At 42.7% G+C, this 18,278-nt stretch overlaps 2 protein-coding genes across 4 annotated transcripts; one reads left to right on the forward strand and one right to left on the reverse strand.

Annotated features, from left to right (window-relative positions):
* Positions 1-313: 313 nt before the first annotated feature.
* Positions 314-2,459, forward strand: LOC103629680 (L10-interacting MYB domain-containing protein-like). The gene is made up of 5 exons (XM_035960292.1): positions 314-634; positions 715-1,242; positions 1,568-1,694; positions 2,205-2,288; positions 2,371-2,459. Exons 1-5 carry the CDS (start codon positions 314-316, stop codon positions 2,457-2,459), a joined length of 1,149 nt encoding a protein of 382 aa, XP_035816185.1.
* Positions 2,460-3,138: 679 nt separating this feature from the next.
* Positions 3,139-11,400, reverse strand: LOC103629681 (protein STRUBBELIG-RECEPTOR FAMILY 3). Of its 3 annotated transcripts, none has more exons than XM_020539360.1 (17): positions 11,000-11,400; positions 9,865-9,994; positions 9,716-9,784; positions 9,475-9,540; positions 9,320-9,391; positions 9,163-9,234; positions 8,966-9,037; positions 8,070-8,135; positions 7,186-7,251; positions 6,597-7,018; positions 6,470-6,517; positions 6,070-6,386; positions 5,706-5,974; positions 5,358-5,496; positions 4,191-4,330; positions 3,908-4,064; positions 3,139-3,768 (listed from the first exon to the last, which is right to left on the reverse strand). In XM_020539360.1, exons 1-17 carry the CDS (start codon positions 11,391-11,393, stop codon positions 3,682-3,684), a joined length of 2,586 nt encoding a protein of 861 aa, XP_020394949.1. In that variant the 5' UTR covers positions 11,394-11,400; the 3' UTR covers positions 3,139-3,681. The 3 variants fall into 3 exon arrangements, with proteins under 3 accessions (XP_020394949.1, XP_020394951.1, XP_020394950.1); XM_020539362.3 differs by lacking the exon at positions 11,000-11,400 and adding an exon at positions 10,588-10,816 and having other exon boundaries at positions 9,865-10,471; XM_020539361.1 differs by lacking the exon at positions 8,070-8,135.
* Between the last annotated feature and the right edge of the window lie 6,878 nt (positions 11,401-18,278).

Here is an 18,278-nt window from a genome sequence, read left to right on the forward strand (position 1 = left end):
TATGACTCCGATCAGATGCCTTCGTTTAGTGACAATGAGGTTTAAGTTAGAACTTGGTTAAGCTTGTAGTAAGGTCTTAGGGAAACAGGGATAGGATCAGACTTTTGCTTAATGCACTGCTGTAATGTGTTCCCTGTCCTTTTGTGTCCACCAGCAGTTTAATTAAGGTAGTCTATATGTAATTAAGGAAAACCGAATGTTACTACTTATGGTACTACCTAATGTTATTATGGTCCCTTGAGTGTTAATTTTGTTTTCTTCTTAATTCGACTGCACTACGTATTTTCAAAACTCTACACTTGTTTTGCATTAGATGGACAAGTCTGGCAAAGTGATTGCAAAGTGGGATAGTAGAGCAACAAAAATTTACACAGAAATTTGTGTAGAAGAGGTGAATGCACGCAACAGGCCCCAACATTTTCTAAATGTAGAAGGGTATGCTAACCTCATAAGGAAGTTTAAGGAACGGACTGGTCGCACTTACACCAGGGATCAAATGAAGAATAGATGGGACTCCTTAAAGAGAATGTTCACCCAGTGGAAAACACTTAATGAAAGGGCTACAGGTCTTGGTCGAGACCCTCATACTGGTTCTATCAGTGCACCAGATGAGTGGTGGGCTAAGCAAAATGAAGTAAGTAGACAAAAAATTTTGTTTTCCTAGTTTAACAATACTAATGGACATATGAAAGTAGGAAATAACATTTACTGCAGGCAATGACAGGGTGTATTATGTTCAAAATAGCCCCCCTTGAGAATGAGGACGAGCTTAAGGTTATGTTTGGACCCATTGTCTGCACCAATGAAACAACCCTTGTTCCTGGAGTTGAGGATGCAAATTCTTCATCTGATGACCACGTGCAAGCCAATTTAGGTGGGGGTGAAAACAGCACACCAGACCCCTGCTCAAATGCGATAGGGAAGCGTAAGGTGCTGCATGATTCTCCTAAACCTAAGAAGAAAAAATATACGAAGGATGAATACATGAAACGCCTTGTGGAGGCTTTTGAGTCGCGTTCCATGAACACTAACAAGTCCATAGCATCTTTTGAGACCGACCTAGTACGTGTAGAGGTTGCTGCTCAGTTGCAACAAGTAATTGAAGATGGATCAGAGGAAGGCAGCGACTTACGTTTCTTTGCCACTCACTTGTTGATGGAGAAACGGTATAGAGATGTATTTGCAATCCTGAAGACCAAAGAAGGAAGGAACGCTTGGCTGCGCCGTGCTTTCGAGATGAATGTTAAGTCTAGTTAGATGGTGCTCGTCTGACAACGATGCTGCTATGTCCGAACTATGTTGGTGCTGTTGTTAGAGTTTTTAACTGTCGTCAGTTTGAGTCTTTTTTCATCGTGCAGTCGTGTTACAAACTATACATGTCGTATGCATCTGTTCCGCATCGCACAATTTTCCAATTTTTCGAGTTGAACATGTATTTTCAATAATAAGAGTTGTATGTGTGTGAACAATGTCAATCTGTGAGCCTTCTTTGAGTTATGATACATGAATATGTTTGTAATATATTGTGCTTATTCAAGAAATGTGGTTACTGTTTCTGTGTTTGCAGATGTGTGAACCTGATACACACACATCTGATGATGAGAGGGCTGGAGAATTGCTTGTTGCCCTATGTGCTGTAGACATATGGGGGAGCTCGCCCAGTGGGGTTTCTAGAAGAACAATGGTTGAAACAGGTATCCAATGGGTTGAGCGAACATTGGAGAGTAGTGGCGACTGTTTCGACATGTTTCACATGCGGCGAACTGTGTTCCGACGTTTGCATGATACGTTGGTGGAAAGTTATGGTCTGCTTCCAAGCCGAGGTGTCAGTACAACGGAAGCTTTAGGTATTTTCTTGTGGGCATGTGGGGGTCCACAGTCATTTAGGCAGATAAGGAATAAGTTTGGTCACTCTTTGGAAACTATTAGTCGCAAGTATAGTGAAGTCCTTAATGCACTATATAAGATGTCTTCTGACGTAATCAAGCCCAAAGACCCAAATTTCATAGAGATTCACCCTCGATTGCGAGAGAGTAGATTTTGGCCCCACTTCAAGGATTGCATAGGAGCAATTGATGGTAGTCACTTTCCCGCGTCTGTCCCGGCCACGGAGCAAGCCAAATATATTGGTCGGCACGGTTACGCATCCCAGAATGTAATGGTCATTTGTGACTTCGATATGAGGTTCACATTTGTTGTCACAGGTTGGTCAGGTTCAGTACATGACACTAAAGTATTACAAGATACTTTGATAACTTATGCGGACAGGTTCCCGCGTCCACCGGAAGGTATATAAGTATGTTGTACTTTTGTATCATACGTTATTAATTTATGTCTTATGTATTTAACTTTATATTTTTGTTTGTGCAGGTAAATACTATCTTGTGAATTCAGGTTATCCAAATAGAAAGGGGTACCTTGCACCTTATAAGGGTCAGAAGTACCACATTTTAGAATGACAAAATGCGAGGCAACCTATTGGGAGCAAAGAAGTATTCAACTTTGCACACTCTTCGCTACGCAATGTTATAGAGCGATCTTTTGGGGTGCTTAAAATAAAGTGGAGAATTCTCCTAAGTCTCCCTTCTTTTTCGCTTAAGAAACAATCGAAGATAATTATTGCTTGTATGACATTGCATAACTTCATTAAAGAAAGTGCTCTACACGATAGAGACTTTGATCAACTTGGACCTAATAGCCTTGGTCATGATGTACCCGTAGGTAAGAGTAGTAGTAGCACATCTGATGAGTTAGACATGAGTGCATTTCGAGATGAAATTGCTGATGCATTAGTGTCGTAGTTTAATATGTCACTGTAACGATAGTTATGTTGTAATTAACTCTACTAATTATAATGTAATGACCTTTTGTTGGTTCGGTGTTTATGTGTATCGTTTGTTCAAACAGAATCTGCAATCTGAGAATCTGCGTATCCAAACACCTAGATTCTAACCAACAGCTTTTCTGCATAGCTGGCGAACCAAACATCTAAATTCTAACCACCAGCTTTTCCCCACAGCCAGCTTTTCCGAAAAGCTATTCAGAAAAAAGCCGAACCAAACAGACCCTATGTTTGTTTGGGCCTCAACAACAAATTTTACATCCAGACAAATTTTACATCTTCATACATATCCACTATGAACAAAATTCACGCTACATGTTTTTTTCAGCATTGCGGGAATAAATCCACAGATAAACATTCAAATTTCAACAGGCAAGAGCTGAAAGGAGAATACAACTGGGTTTTACAGCAGTAACCAAATCATCTCTATTCTCTACAAGAAGTAAATGGCCGAACAATTTTTCTTCGACTGCTGAGAGTAGATCCATCCAACATGATGAACAAGCGAATAATTAAATGACTAGCTTTAGACTAACCAATTTATCGAACTCCTGACTGTTAGTTACAAGAATTCAGGGCCTTGCTATGTACAATATCATGTATGCAAAAAGATGGATTTGATGATCAACGACCAGGTGCACAAATTGCTGTACCTCCACTCTCCAGCCATGTGTAAATGAAACTCCAATTTGACATGAGTTAGTGTGGAATGATCTCTGAAGAAAATACATCCTTACAATATTGTCCTCAGATTGTGGCAAGACAATTATCTTCCCAAAATTTTGTACAACACGCAACTTGGTCACGAGGGTTGTATTGTATATCCCCATGGTTTTTCTTTACTCTGATTCCTCACCAGTAGCATTTACAAGTCTAGTTAGGTCTTGTACAATATCAGACATTGGTGGCCTGAACTCTGGCTGCCGCTGCATTATGAAAGATTCAGATCAGAAACATGATCTTGATCTCTTGATACTAAACGCTTTGTGCAAATAATCAGATGGAACATGTCGCTTAGATATTGCAGACTACAATAAAAGGATGAAGAAAGAAAAAATGAATTACCTGGATACAGCGGCTGATTATGTCAGCAAAATGTGACAATGCTTTCTCAGAACATTGTCCACGTATAGGTGGGTCCACCATCTTGGATAGGGATTCAATGTCATGAAGCTGCCAACTGGCCCATCTAACAAGATGTTGCTCATGACGCGGGCGTGAACTACGTATTTTCCATAAAACGGGTATGTCAACAGAAAGCCATTTTTAACTTCAAAAAAAATTATCTGAAACGACTAGGAAAACATACAGAACGAGTTTAGCCTTTTTGCTTTCAGTAACCCCATACCTATCATATGGTTTACGCCCCGTAAGAAGTTCCAGCATCACTACACCAAAGCTGTAGACATCACCCCTTTCTGAAATGACCCCATAATCCTGGAATTCAGGTGCTTCGTAGTCCAGTGATGCACGCATCCGACCTGACAGCTGCAATGAATAAACAATACATGTGAGTACACTTGCAATTTCTGCCATTCAGCACAAGAAGATGCAATTTTTGTCACACCTTAGCAACATGAAACAGACTATGCCAATCATTTGCAACAATACTAGGAAAGCATTAGGCGCAACTATGAGAAGATAAGGTAATCAAAATCTTTACATAAATAACAATTTAATCGCTTCCAAGTTCAAACCAAAGGCCTATGTAGCATTTTGTAACAAGTTGAGTCAAAAGCTGGCATAGATCTATGCAAGTCAGAATCTGGTTACTCAACTGAGCAAGGAGTTGCTAGAGTAGTGGACAAATACCAGCAGCAGCGTTGTACAAACCTTAGTTGCATATACTACATGATTTATTTATTTTTTGCAATCAACATTCAGTTACTCTGTTCCAGGCCTTTCTTTTTTTTTTCTCAAACACTCAGGAGAACTCTGTGTCATTGCATTAACAGAAAGCAGTTTGATTACATGCCAAATCCACCGGGGCCCCGGGGGGGGGGGGGGGGGGGGGGGGTAATCTTTTGATTGCATTCACCAATTTGTGACCTTTTGATTATCATCTACTGCAGCCTGCAGCCACACCCACTAGACCTAGCGTTGGAGGTCCCACTGGGCCTTTGCACCCACCATTAATAAAGCAAATTGGATTGTTATGAACAAAATAGCTAAAGGATGAAAATGTCCTTGTTGAAAAACATTAAGATAGAAATTTGGCACTAGGCAATTGCACTAGCTAATTTTATTACAATTTACAACATGAGAAATCCCAGGCTTGTCGACACAAACTATCCTACAGTGAACAAGTAGATATTACGCCTGATAAAACCGTTAACCATTAGCACCTATGAATCAAGGATTCAAGATAATAGTCTAGTTTTGAGATATTTCAGCCATAGTAATATGAGCAATTCAAACAGATTGGACATGACAGAAAAGATGTAAATAGAACCATGATTGCATCATCCCCATTTTTAGGTGTTCTAAAGACGTGAAACACAATACTATAGCTTACCTGAGTGACTGAACTTGATGTCATCAATTCTGCCAGTCCACATTCAGCAACACACACTGAGAACTTTTTATCAAGGAGCACATTAGCTGGTTCAAAGTTCTGGTGCACAATTGGAGAATGGAAGCTATGATGGAGATACCTGCAGGGGAAAAGTAATTTGAAAATAAATTGACAGAAAGCTCAACTGCTTTAAAGAACACCATATATGTGTTGGATTCATATATATATATATATATATATATATATATATATAGCTGAAAACAGTTTGTATACATATATCTAATAATAATTATAGCTTTTTTCAAAAAAAAATATTATACGAATTAATAGAATAATAATTTGACTTACTCTAAGGCTTTTCCTGAACCAAGAGCAACCTGGAGGCGGGCATTCCATGACAGTGCACTTTCAGTATCCTTTCCATCATGAATTGCATCATCCAGTGTCGTTCTGCTGAAGTGTTCGTATACGAGTAACCTCTGCCCATATTCAGCACAGTATCCGACTAACTCAAGAATGTTAGGATGCTTGATATCTGAGATACATTCAATCTGTTCTAGGAAGTCATCTACTGATATTCTTCCATTAGCATTGCCAATCTTTAAAACCTCCAATAACTACACAAAATACAATGATACTAGCTTAATACTTGAACAGAATGCTGAGCATAATGACTGCTCTTTCATCAAGACAGGTAATACTTAGTTTGTACCTTGCCATCAGGAAGCTCTGCTAGGTAAACCCTTCCTAATCTACTCTCTCTGATCACATTCTCCTCTCTGAGACTATCTGTATATTGCTGAAGAGATGCAACAGAGAATGACGCGGAAGAAGTCGAGCTACTTGTCTTTGGTGGAGGAATATATCGCTTTTCTAGTGGAACAATGAGATTTGCAGCAACTCTTTCAATTGGGGTTAATGGCGGTGGTGGAGGAGGAGGTGGTAGAGAAACATGAAACAGATCTGAATCTGTTTGATCAAAATTAATTATGTGCTCCTTTTGGTTTTCAGGAGACTTCTTTGGGAGAGCTGTAAACAATAGCACGCAAACTTTCTGACATCTGTAGTTGGTGAATATAACTTAGATGCACTTTGTCATAAAGACTTTATACCTGCTGCAGATGAACTTAGTTGATGGACCCTCCTGTCCGGTGTCTCGCCTGAACTTATCAAATAAACCAATTACATGAACGCAAAAAATAAACACAAAGCTATATAATAGTGGGATGAAAGGTTTACCTTCTTTAATATCATTGCTTTGTTGCACTGGAGGTGGCTTGATTTGCGGTTCAACCCTATGATGCACCCCTCCCAGCTGACTTCTATTACGATCGTATCTCGACTGTCTCCCTTGGTACTTGGATAGACAAAATAATACTAGGAAGACTATAACAATAAACAGCACTACTCCAGCAAGAACAAAACCAACAATCTTGAGGGTTGATGTATTGTGTTTCCTAGATGATGAAGTGCTGTCTCGGGTAGTTGATCCTTCAGGATAATTTGAGGTTGTTTTAGGCGGGGGAGTAGCTCTTGAAGGAGATGGGGGTGCTGGTGCTGGGGGCGTTGAATTTGAAGTGTTAGGTGCTGGTGTTAGAGTTGGGTCGGGTCCTGTTGAAGGCGGAGATGCAGATGTGGTATTGAATGGATTCCCGTCCTTTCTGTGATGATATACTATTAGTCGCTTAACAAGTTCATATAGACGAGACAACCTATCTAAATAATATTATATATTTGTCTAATAGATGAAATAACAATGCTACAGACAACATCGTGGAGGTTTAATGAAGCTGATTAAGGTAAATGTGAAAGGAAGAAGGTATCTCACTTGAAGTTTGGTATGTTAAGCAAGCTCGCAGGCACCGGTCCAGAAAAAATATTATTCTCTATGTTCCTGTCCGAAGTCAGGAAAGTATATTAAAAAATGTAAACAGTTAACGATCAAAGTAATATTTCAATATAATAGGTCAGAGTTTGGTTTCAGTAATTCAATTCAAGTATAAGAGTAGAGCGGCTGTACTGCATGAATGCTGAGCTTGACATAAACTGTTTAACGCTTCCTTAGTGTTGACTAAGTGTTCATTTGCAAGATCATGGTAAATGAAACATGTGTTACTTTCTCCAATGAAGAAAACCTTATTAAAATATCATTAAAGGGAAAATCTAGTGCCGAAGGCTTCCATACGAGTGGTGTATGGGGAAGGGATAAACTGAGGCAAACCTTTACCCGTAAATATGGAGAGACTGCTTCGAACGTTCCACCAGGTGACTCGATGAGACAGCTCTCACCACTACACTAAGCCTACCCTTCTAGATATCATTGCCTCCAGATATCAGTGAGCGGCACATGAGAGAAGTGCAAGTGCAACATACTACGAGAAGGCAGCAAGAGATAGTTTGTTAAAAATGCTAATTCCTTTAGCAACCGAGCACAAGCTTCTGGATTGTAGACATCAGCCAATCATGATCTGTTAAACTAATGTTCAAGTCAAACTTGTAGTGTCTGGAACCAATATGAAATGTTACACTCTTTGGAAATCAACAATGGAAATTGACGGCACATTGTATTGCAATGCCATGTACCATAGGGAAAGTCAACATATAGGCTAAGTTATGTAAATGAGAAGATAATGATAAATGGCATGCCTTCAATTATCAATACAAATGTAACAGAACAACTATGGAAGAAGAGATATGAGATTGAGGTATTACAAGTCTTTCAGTGGGAGACCTTGCAAAACGTTAAGGGTCCCAGACAGTTGATTGTCTTGCATGTGCCTATCATAGAAGTGGTGGATAAAAAGGAAATAAGTTTTGAAAAACAGGGGTGCCAGTGCGCCAGAGACCCACATGGGTGGGTTCGGGGGAAAAATAAAACGACAAGCCTTCCCCCACAAATGTGGAGAGACTGCTTCACGTTAGAGTGGACGCACTAACCAGTTCAACTCAAAAGTTGAAACTGGTGGGAGAAGGTAGTCAATACATTTATACACTTCAACACTCACACTCACGTACAACCAAAGAGAAAGGCACAAACATGAGAATAAAATGGGTGGATGCATAAATAAAGCCTCTGCCAGGATTCGAGCTCTACACATCTGGCTTTGATATCATGTTAGAGTGGATGCACTAACCAGTTCAATTCAAAAGATTAAGGTAATGAGAGAATGTTGAAGTGTATAAGTGGATTGACTACCTTCTTCCGCTAGCTTAAGCTTTCGGATTGAACTGGTTAGTGCGTCCACTCTAATATAGTATCAAAGCAGATGTCTCAAGTTCGAATCCTAACAGAGACTTTATTATGTCTCCACACATTTATTTCTATGTTTAGTTCTTTCTCCCTGGCTGCGCTTGAGCCTTTCTCTCTGGTCTGGCTACATGTGAGTGGGGATGTTGAAGTATATAAGTGGATTGGCTACCTTCTCGCATTAGCTTAAGCTTTTGAGTTGAACTGGTTAGTATATCCACTCTAACACTTCGAACCAGCGACCTAGTGACTCAGTGAGACAACTCTCACCACTGCACCAGGCTGGCAGACTACCCTTCAAGTTTGGGAAAACAAAAGGAGGGAAATAACATAACAAAGGCCACAAAAGAAGAAAACTTACAATGAAGTTAAAGATGCCAAACTTTTCATTGACGACGGTAACACGCCAGTCAAGTTATTCGAAGAAATATCCCTGTAAAGCAAGTGCAGACGGTATGGTCAGCCAATCAAGACATCATATTGGTCCACATTTGCACACATATGTCTTACAAATTTACAAGTCCAATGAGTGAATGTAGGGAACAGGACACATCTTACAAATTTACAAGTCTATTGAGTGAATCAAAAGTGTCTGGTAGGCCTCCACTTAGATGGTTGCCGTTGACTGACCTGGAAAAAAGGATCACACAGTATGTGGTTTACATACCAAACTAGCATGAATACGATCTTGCATATAAGGAGAGGCAGGCATTACATGGCTGATAAGTTTTCGAGTTTTGACAGTGAACTTGGTATGCTTCCAGTAATTTGATTAGCAGAGAGGAAACTGTAGCAAGAGAAACAAAGACAATTCCATGAATTAATGGTCTCAAAGGCTAAATGGGCTGCATGAATGATCGATGAACATACAGACTCTGCAAAGTAACAGGTAGGTCCTCTGGTATGCTTCCACCAATATTATTGTTGTTAAGCTCTCTATAGATAAGATAAAGTCATTGGTAAGACAGACAACCTGTGTATGACGAGGCGATAAACTCAACCAGTAGAAAATATTCTAATTCAGACTGCAACATAGTGTTGATCATGGCACAAGGATATAATAAAAAGAACTCAAATAAATGAGTAACAAATTTAGTGTGAACATCCTTACATGCTGGTGATGGCATTGAAGTTTCCTAAACTTCCCAGCTGTCCTCCCAAGTTTGCAGCATTCATGGTTCTAGAAACAGTGAGTTGACAATGTCAAAAGTAAAACAAATATAATACATAAAAGGAAATGTAATGAAGAAACTGACATACATTCCAGTTATAGAAGAGCCGGTACACAGAACACCCTGCCAGCCCTCACCACAAGGGTCTCCACCATCTCCAGTCCATCCAGGAAGAGGTGGTGATCCCAGTGAAATGTACAGCCCATTTATTGCAAAGACTACATATGATAAAAGAAGCATGAAGAAGCAATTAGTATTAGAAAAATAATCCACACTGCCTGCATTGCACAACACCTGACCTGAAAACAGCGTATAAAGGAAAATTTTGCACTTTCAAAGCATGTAGAAGTTCAATAATTCTAGGAACATGATCCCACATCAATACTTAATAATTGACTAATGAGCAACTACAACACTAATCAATATTATTGTCAATTAGACTACCATCCTTGGATCCCAACATGAGTAGGGTCCTCACCATGTACACTATGTGCAGTACCAAACGTGACAATTAACACTAGTAGTATGATTAAAGCTCCCGTGCTGTTTGTACTTTGTACTGCTAGTGTAGTTAACAAACCATCCTGCTACATGTACGTCTAACATAATTAGCAAACCATGATTTTCTCCTGCGTCTGCATGCTATCAATATCCACGGATCCAACATGCGAGCAGCACATCCACGTCTCTCGTTGCTGTCATAAGAGATAACGCCTCCAAAAAAAAAAACGTTCGTTAATCCCAGCTGAAAGGGACGGCCCGAACAAACTGAATGAAACACCAAGCGAAAGCGATCCAAATTACAGCCGACCTGTGCTAGCAGGCAGATACGAGATTGCAGGTTTCGATGGCAAAAGCTTAACAATCCGACGAGCTCGGATGTCGTGTTCGCTCACGGAGTTGTTGTAATCCACAAAAGCAGAGGCAGGCGAAAAGCAAAGTGCGAGAGCACGAACCGCCGCTCCCGGCCCAGCAGCATGCACAGCACGTCAGCACCGCGCAGAATCAATCCGATGCCCCTGCCTGGGTGCTTCGCATCGCAGTACAGTACAGTACCACCGACAAGGCCGGAACAAACAACCCACCCGCGCACGCAACCCCCACCCCACCCCCAGACGAGCGCACGATCGAGCAGCTAGCACGAGCGGCGGCGAAGCGGTAGTCCACGGACGGAACCAACTCGCTGCGAGCAGAGGAAGCGGGGAAGGGGTGCACGAGCGTACCGTCGGCAGCGTCGGTGACCGCGCGCACGAGCCTCGGCGCGGCCGCCGCCAATGCGACCAGCGCCAGCAGCAGGATCGGCCCCGCGCCGCGGCGGCACCCCGGAGCACGCTGCATGGCCTGGCTTCCCCAGTTCCCAACGGGCTCGATCACACCGTTCGGCGTGGGCGCCGCGCCGAGCCCCCCGGTCGGATCGCAGCCGCTCAGAAGCCGCCGCCGGTTGCCCAGAGCCGCCGCGCTCGGAGCAATGGGGCCGAGCCGCCGAGGCAAGGAGGGTGCGGAGTGGACAGAGGAGACGGGGGGCGGAGACAGAGGAGAGGGTGGACGACCAGCGACGCAACTGACAAGGCAAGTAGCGGCTGCCAAGTTACTAGCTGGGGAGGAGGAGGGGAGCATGCAACTAGAGATGGCCAAATGGGCCGCCCGACTCGGCCCGTCAGATACGATTAGAAAACCGGGACGGGTTGTCTAAGCCTGCGGGCATTTTTTCCTGTCCGAGCCTGACTCGTTTAGCACGAAAAACCGGGGCAAAACGAGTTAAGTGAGCTGGTAAACACGTTTTAGTGCAGAAAAACTGGCTTAGAAATAAACGAGTCGTGCTGGTCTAGCCCACCGTGCCTAATTTCTTGTCCGAGCTCGGCCCGCTTATTCGTGACGGGCCGGCCCGGGCCCAAACAGTGAACTTCGTGGACATCTATACATGCAACGCAACAGCAGGCGTAAAAACATCTATGTTCTCTAAAAATACCCTATAATCTAAAATAAATATATTTTATACTATTTAGGGGTTGTTTAATTTTTAGAGACTATATTTTAGTGGATTCATTTTATTTTATCTTAGTCCCTAAATTAACTAATAATGAAACTAAAACTCTATTTTATTTTCTGTATTTAGTAATTTAGAGACTAAAATAAAATAAAATGGATGGACTAAAATTAGTCCTAGAAATCAAACACGCCCTTAGGGCACCAACAAATATTATGCTCTAACAACAAAGTCTCAAATCTAGATTATAATATAGTCCACTACGGTATAGTTTATTTGAGGCACTTGAGATAGTGCCCTATATTTTTTTACCAAATTTTATAAATTGAGACACTTTTGGAGTAATTTTTCTTGTGTAGAGCCCTATATTTCAATTTGAGGCACCAGTTTGAAACATTACTGGAGATGTTCTAAAAAGTTGGAGACACCGGGCACGCGGGCGGGTGGATTTGTTTTGTTGACTGCGTGGCGTGAAGATTGGGCGCGTCTCGGCTCACGCTGGCGCGGTGGGCGTGTTTGGTTCGGCTTTTTTCTGGCCAGCTTATCTGAAAAGCTGGCTGTAGGGAAAAGCTGGCTGTTGGGGAAAGCTGGTGGTTAGAATTTAGGTGTTTGGTTCGCCAGCTGTGCAGAAAAGTTGTTCGTCAGAATCTACGTGTTTGGATACAGATTCTCAAATTGCAGATTCTGTTCGAACAAACGATAAAATGAAACCCATAACGCAGATAAAGGTCATTACAAAATAATTAGTGGAGTTGATGACATCATAAGTACCGTTACAATTGCACTAAGTTAACTACGACACTAATGCATTTGCAATTGCATCTCGAAAATCACTCATGTCTAACTCATAAGATGTGCTAGTACTACTCTCACCTGCAGGTAGATCATGACTTAGGCTATTAGGTCCTACTTCATCAAAATCTCTATCGTGTAGAGCACTATCTCTAATGAAGTTATGCAGTGTCATACATGCAATAATTATCTTCGATTGTTTCTCAAGCGAAAATGAAGGGAGACTTAATAGAATTCTCCACTTCATTTTTAGCACCCCAAATGATCGCTCAATAACATTTCGTAGGGATGAGTGCGCATAGTTGAATACTTCTTTACTCCCAATAGGTTGCCTCGCATTTTGCCATTCCGTAATGTGGTACTTCTGACCCTTATAAGGTGCAAGGTACCCCTTTCTATTTGGATAACCCGAATCGACAAGATAGTATTTACCTGCACAAACACAAAATACAAATGTTACGTACATATGACATAAAATAGTACTGTATTATACAAATGTACAAAATATTTATATACCTTCCGGTGGATGGGGGAACCTGTCCGCATAAGTTATTAAAGTATCCTGTAGTACTCTTGTGTCATGTACGGAACCTGGCCATCCTGTCACCACAAATGTGAACCTCATATCGAAGTCACATACGGCCATTACATTCTGCGACGTGTAACCGTGTCGGCCAATATATTTCGCTTGTTCCGAAGCCGGGACTGCCGCTGGAAAGTGACTACCATCTATTGCGCCTATGCAATCCTTGAAGTGTGGCCAAAACCTCGCCTCTCGCAAACGATGATGAATCTCGACGAAATGTGGGTCTTTCGGCTTGATTATGTCAGATGACATCTTATAAAGTGCATTAAGGACATCACTATACTTGCGGCTAATTGTTTCCAATGAGTGACCAAATTTATTTCTGATCTGCCTAAACGATTGTGGACCCCCACATGCCCACAAGAATATGCCAAGTGCTTCCATAGTACTGACACCCCTGCTTGGAAGCAGACCATAATTTTGTACCAACGTGTCATGCAATCGTCTAAAAACAGTTCTTCGCATGCGAAACATGTCAAAACAGTCGTTACTAATCTCCAACGTTCTCTGAACCCATTGAATACCAGATTCGACCAATGTTCTTCTAGGAGCCTGACTGAAATGCCTGCCCCAAATGTCTACAGCATAAAGAGCAACAAGCATTTCTCCATCTGTTTGATCATCAGATGTGTGTGCATCCATTTCATCATCAGATGTGTGTTCATAAGGGTCACACATCTGCATGCAGACAACCAAGAGCCACAAATTCATATGCAACCACAGTTTATAAAACACATATTAAAGAAGTCGAACAGTTTACAGGCATATGAAGTTCACAGATTCACATAGGTCACAAAGTTACAACTCTGATTATTCAAATACATGTTCAACTCGAATATTTGGAAAATTGTTTGAAAGCGAAAATGATACGTACGAAAACTGACACGACATGACTCAATAAGCAAACACAACTAACATAATACTGAACATATAAGCCTCTGTTGTCGGAGCAGCAGTATGTAGGTGGACTTTTTAACATCTAATGAAACAACATGACTGATGAAAACACATAAACAACGATAATAGTAAACATGTAGGCCTCTGTTGTCCGACGTCCACCAGCTAAGTGCTCTTTTTAGTTTCTAACTCGTAAGCATTGCGAAGCCAAGCGATTCTTCCTTCTTTTGTCTCCAAGGTTGCAAAAACATCTCTATACTTCTTCTGAATCAGAAGATGAGTCGCAAACAAATGTAGTTCTCTCCCTTCTGGTGATCCATCATCCATGACTTGTTGCAACTGCTGTTTAAGCTCTATTCGAACTGGGTCATTGTCAGAAGAGGTAATGGACTTGTTTGTGGTCATTGAGCGGGACTCAAAAGCCTCCACTAGTCTTTTCATGTACTCTTCCCTCGAATCTTTTTTCTTCTTTGGTTTTGGGGAATCATGCCGCATCTTACGCTTCCCAGTAGCATTTGTGCAGGGGTCAGGTGTGCTGTTTTCACCCCCACCTAAAGTGTATTGCAAATGATCATCAGAAGATGAATTAGCATCCTCGACGCCAGGAACCAGGGTTCTTTCATTTGTGCAGACAATGGGTCCAAACATAACCTTTAGCTCGTCCTCATTCTCTAGGGGGCTGTTTTGAACATAATACAACCTGGCATTGCCTGCACCAAATGGTAGTTCCTACTTTTAGATGGCCAATACTAATGTTAGTCTACGAAAAAAAAGATGAACTTACTTCATTTTGCTTGGCCCACCACTCATCTGGCGCACTGATTGAACCAGTATGAGGGTCTCGACCAAGACCTGTAGCCCTTTCATTAAGAGTTTTCCACTGGGTGAACATTCTCTTCAACGAATCCCACCTATTCTTCATTTGATCCCTGGTGTAAGTGCGACCAGTGCGTTCCTTAAACTTCCTTATGAGGTTAGCGTACCCTTCGGCATTAAGAAATTGTTGTGGCCTGTTCCGTGCATTGACCTCTTCTACACAAATTTTTGTGTATATTTTTGTTGCTCTACTATCCCACTTAGCAATGACTTTGCCAGACTTGTCCATCTAGTGCAAAACAAGTGTACACGATATGAAAATACGTATTGAAGTGCTTTTACTAAGCAAACAACATCAACACTTAACTGACCATATAATAACATAAGGTAGTACCATAAGGAGTCACATTCGGTTTGACATAATTACATATAAAGACTTAACGAAGTCATGTTGTGGTAGACACAAAAGGACAGGGAACAATTTACAACTGCGCAGTAAGCAAAAGGTTGATTTCTCCCTGTTACCCTTACACCTGTCAGGTAGGTTCAGCATGCTCTAACCTAAACCTCATTGTCACTAAATGAAGGCATATGATCGGAATCATATTCAACACCCCAGAAGTTTTCGAAATGCTCCGCAAAGTCCCGCTCAGGAGTAAGGTCGTCGTCAGCAGGGGGTGGTGAGGACAAGGTAGAAGGTTCATAGCTGCTGTCACCCGGGTTGTTTACGTTGTTCACGATGTCCAAATTCTCTTGCAACACCAGAGAGTCTTGCTCCAGCATGCAAGCTATGTCCTCCAATGCTACACGAAGTTTTGTAGCGTCAAATGAGGTCAACCCCCGACCAGGACGGATTGTTTCCCTCGCTACCGAAAAAATCTTGTCCGCAATCTCTTGCATCCTTCCAATTGCCTTGTCGGCTATGGAGTCTGCTGAATCCATCTGATGTGGATTTATTAGGTCGTTAGTATAGCAGACATGGGGAGTATCTACACAAATTATGCGTACTTACATGTCCACTGCCTAGGCTGGTGACAAAGGAGGGTACAACTACGACTAATTACTAGTCTCCTATGCACTAATAACAATACGAAGACAGTATGAACGGATTAACCAGACACCGTGAACATATTTGCAACTGGATCTTGGAAAACATACACAGCAATCTTAAAATTGTAAACCAGTAAGAGGGATGGAAAAATTGATGTGAACATCACCTTCGTAGGAGAGGAGGTTGTCATGCAACAGAGACAAACACCGAACTCCACGAGATCTGAACATCAAATATGAGATGATATTCGTTACTAAGCAGTTCACAAATTTAGTTCATTGCACGACCAAGTTTTCATGCAACCTAGACCCTAATCAGTTCATGGGGATTACCGGATCCGTAAACCCTAAACCCTAAGCAGTACATGGGGAATACCGGATCCGTAACAGCGCTTAGGGGACGAGACGATTAATGTACCTGCGATTACGAGGAGTTCGGAACCGGGACGACTCCAACCTTGTGGACGAACTGGCGGCGGCGCGGCCCAAACCCTAGCGACGTCAACGGTCAAGGAGGTTTGCGATAGGAGGCAGCCGGGGACGAGCGGATACGGAACGGAATGGAGGAATGTACCTGAGAAGCGAATACCGCGGAAGGGAGTGTGGTCGAGGTCCCCGATGCGGCGGAGGAGGAGGCGGCAGCCGACGGAGAGCTGAGGCGCGGAGACGACGCGTCGCTCGGGCGGCGGTTGTGGAAACCCTCGCGAGTAAGGTCGGCTTGCAGCGGAAGCGTCGCTCGGGCGGCTTTTGGGTTTCCTGAAGGCGTGCGGCTTCTGTGAGAAGCGCGACCGCCAGAAGCTGCCCAGAAGCTAGGTGTTTGGCCGCGGCTTCAGCTTCTGGCGGCCAGAAGCCGCCCAGAATCCCAACCAAACAGGGGCAGTCTGGTCGGGGCCGGGTGACAAGGAGGTGGGGGGCTCGGGGATGCCAATATCGTGGTCGCAGCACCGACTCACTTATGGCTGCTCCTCGGTAGCAACAATGTAGCATGCGTGTACCTCATGGGGGGAGGGAATATGTGCCCCCACCCGTACGGGGATGGATATCGCGGTCGCCCATCGTGGCCAGGGGCGGACCCAGGACGAAATAGGAGTAAGGGTACATTTACAACAATCAACACTAAAATGTCAGAGCGAGGACATTTAAATTAGATCGAGCAGAGGACCTAATAGTGAAAATCTAGACTGTATTACTTGTAATCGAGAAATGAGCGGGGGCATGTGCCCTCACTGGGCTACACATAGGTCCGCCCCTGATCGTGGTCTGCGTTGCGCCTCCCTCACGCTTTCTCCAACGCCTCCCCAACCCTTCCGCACTAGTTCGGTTAGTGGTAGATTGAGAAAAAACTAGAAGAGATCCTATTCAATTTTAAATGAGAAGAAATTTAATCTCCTTCAATCCACCTACAACTAAACATAGTTGTAGGGGAGCTTTGGAGTAACATTATTCTCCAACAGATTTTTCAAAGCTCTCATAATGAGCTCCAATCTTCCCTCATAATTTAATAATGTCATTTCTGCGATATATTAATCCTTTTCGAGCTATTTAGCATGATAACACTGTGTATTATAGCGGTACAAATAGTTTACGATAGTCTAAAACTTTAAAAGTTGACAGAAAAAATATTAAATAACCGAGTTATGTAGGGAAATTGTATAGGGTGAATGATTGAACACTTTCTGTATATGATGGTATGTTTTAGGGAGATATAGTGAAATACAATAAAGAGTACGTATGGGGAGAGAAATATTGAGAAATGGTTGGAAATGGCCTCATGTGTGCCCTTGCGGGCATAGCTCTGTTCGTGCCGGGTTTTGTCTCCTATTCGTTTCCTCCTGTCCTGGCCAGGGTGCCAGGCCCGCTTGCTCGTAGATTTTTTAGGCTTGTTTCTGACGAGTGAGGAGTGAGAGTGACGGCGTCGCACGCCCCTGGCCACGAATTGGAACGTGTGACCTCCGCGTTTCTGCAGGTAGTACAGTACCTTCTCTTCTCTCATCGGTGGTAGTCTCTCGGGGGGACAGGAACAGGATCTTTCCAAAACCAGGTGACCTAGACACGCAGTAGTACAACGTCGATCGACAACGATGCATTTGCACGGCGATGCGGGCCTACGCGAGAGCGACGAAACCGCCTCAGCAGTGTGTGCGCGGGCTTGACCGGCGACCGCGACTACTTGAGCAGCGCCTTTGACTGAGCGTTGCATTAAGAAGTACTGTATATCTATCTACATTCTACGTACGCGAATACACATGTATTCATTCTGCGCCATTGACTGAGCGCTGCATTAAGAAGTTGCTTGATATACTAGGTTTGTCGAATACATCAGTGAGGGCTTGTTCGGTTAGCTCTCAATCCATGTGGATTGAGCGGGATTGGA

This window comes from Zea mays, chromosome 6 (genome assembly GCF_902167145.1).
Source record: "Zea mays cultivar B73 chromosome 6, Zm-B73-REFERENCE-NAM-5.0, whole genome shotgun sequence".
In the NCBI taxonomy this organism is placed as follows: Eukaryota; Viridiplantae; Streptophyta; class Magnoliopsida; order Poales; family Poaceae; genus Zea; species Zea mays.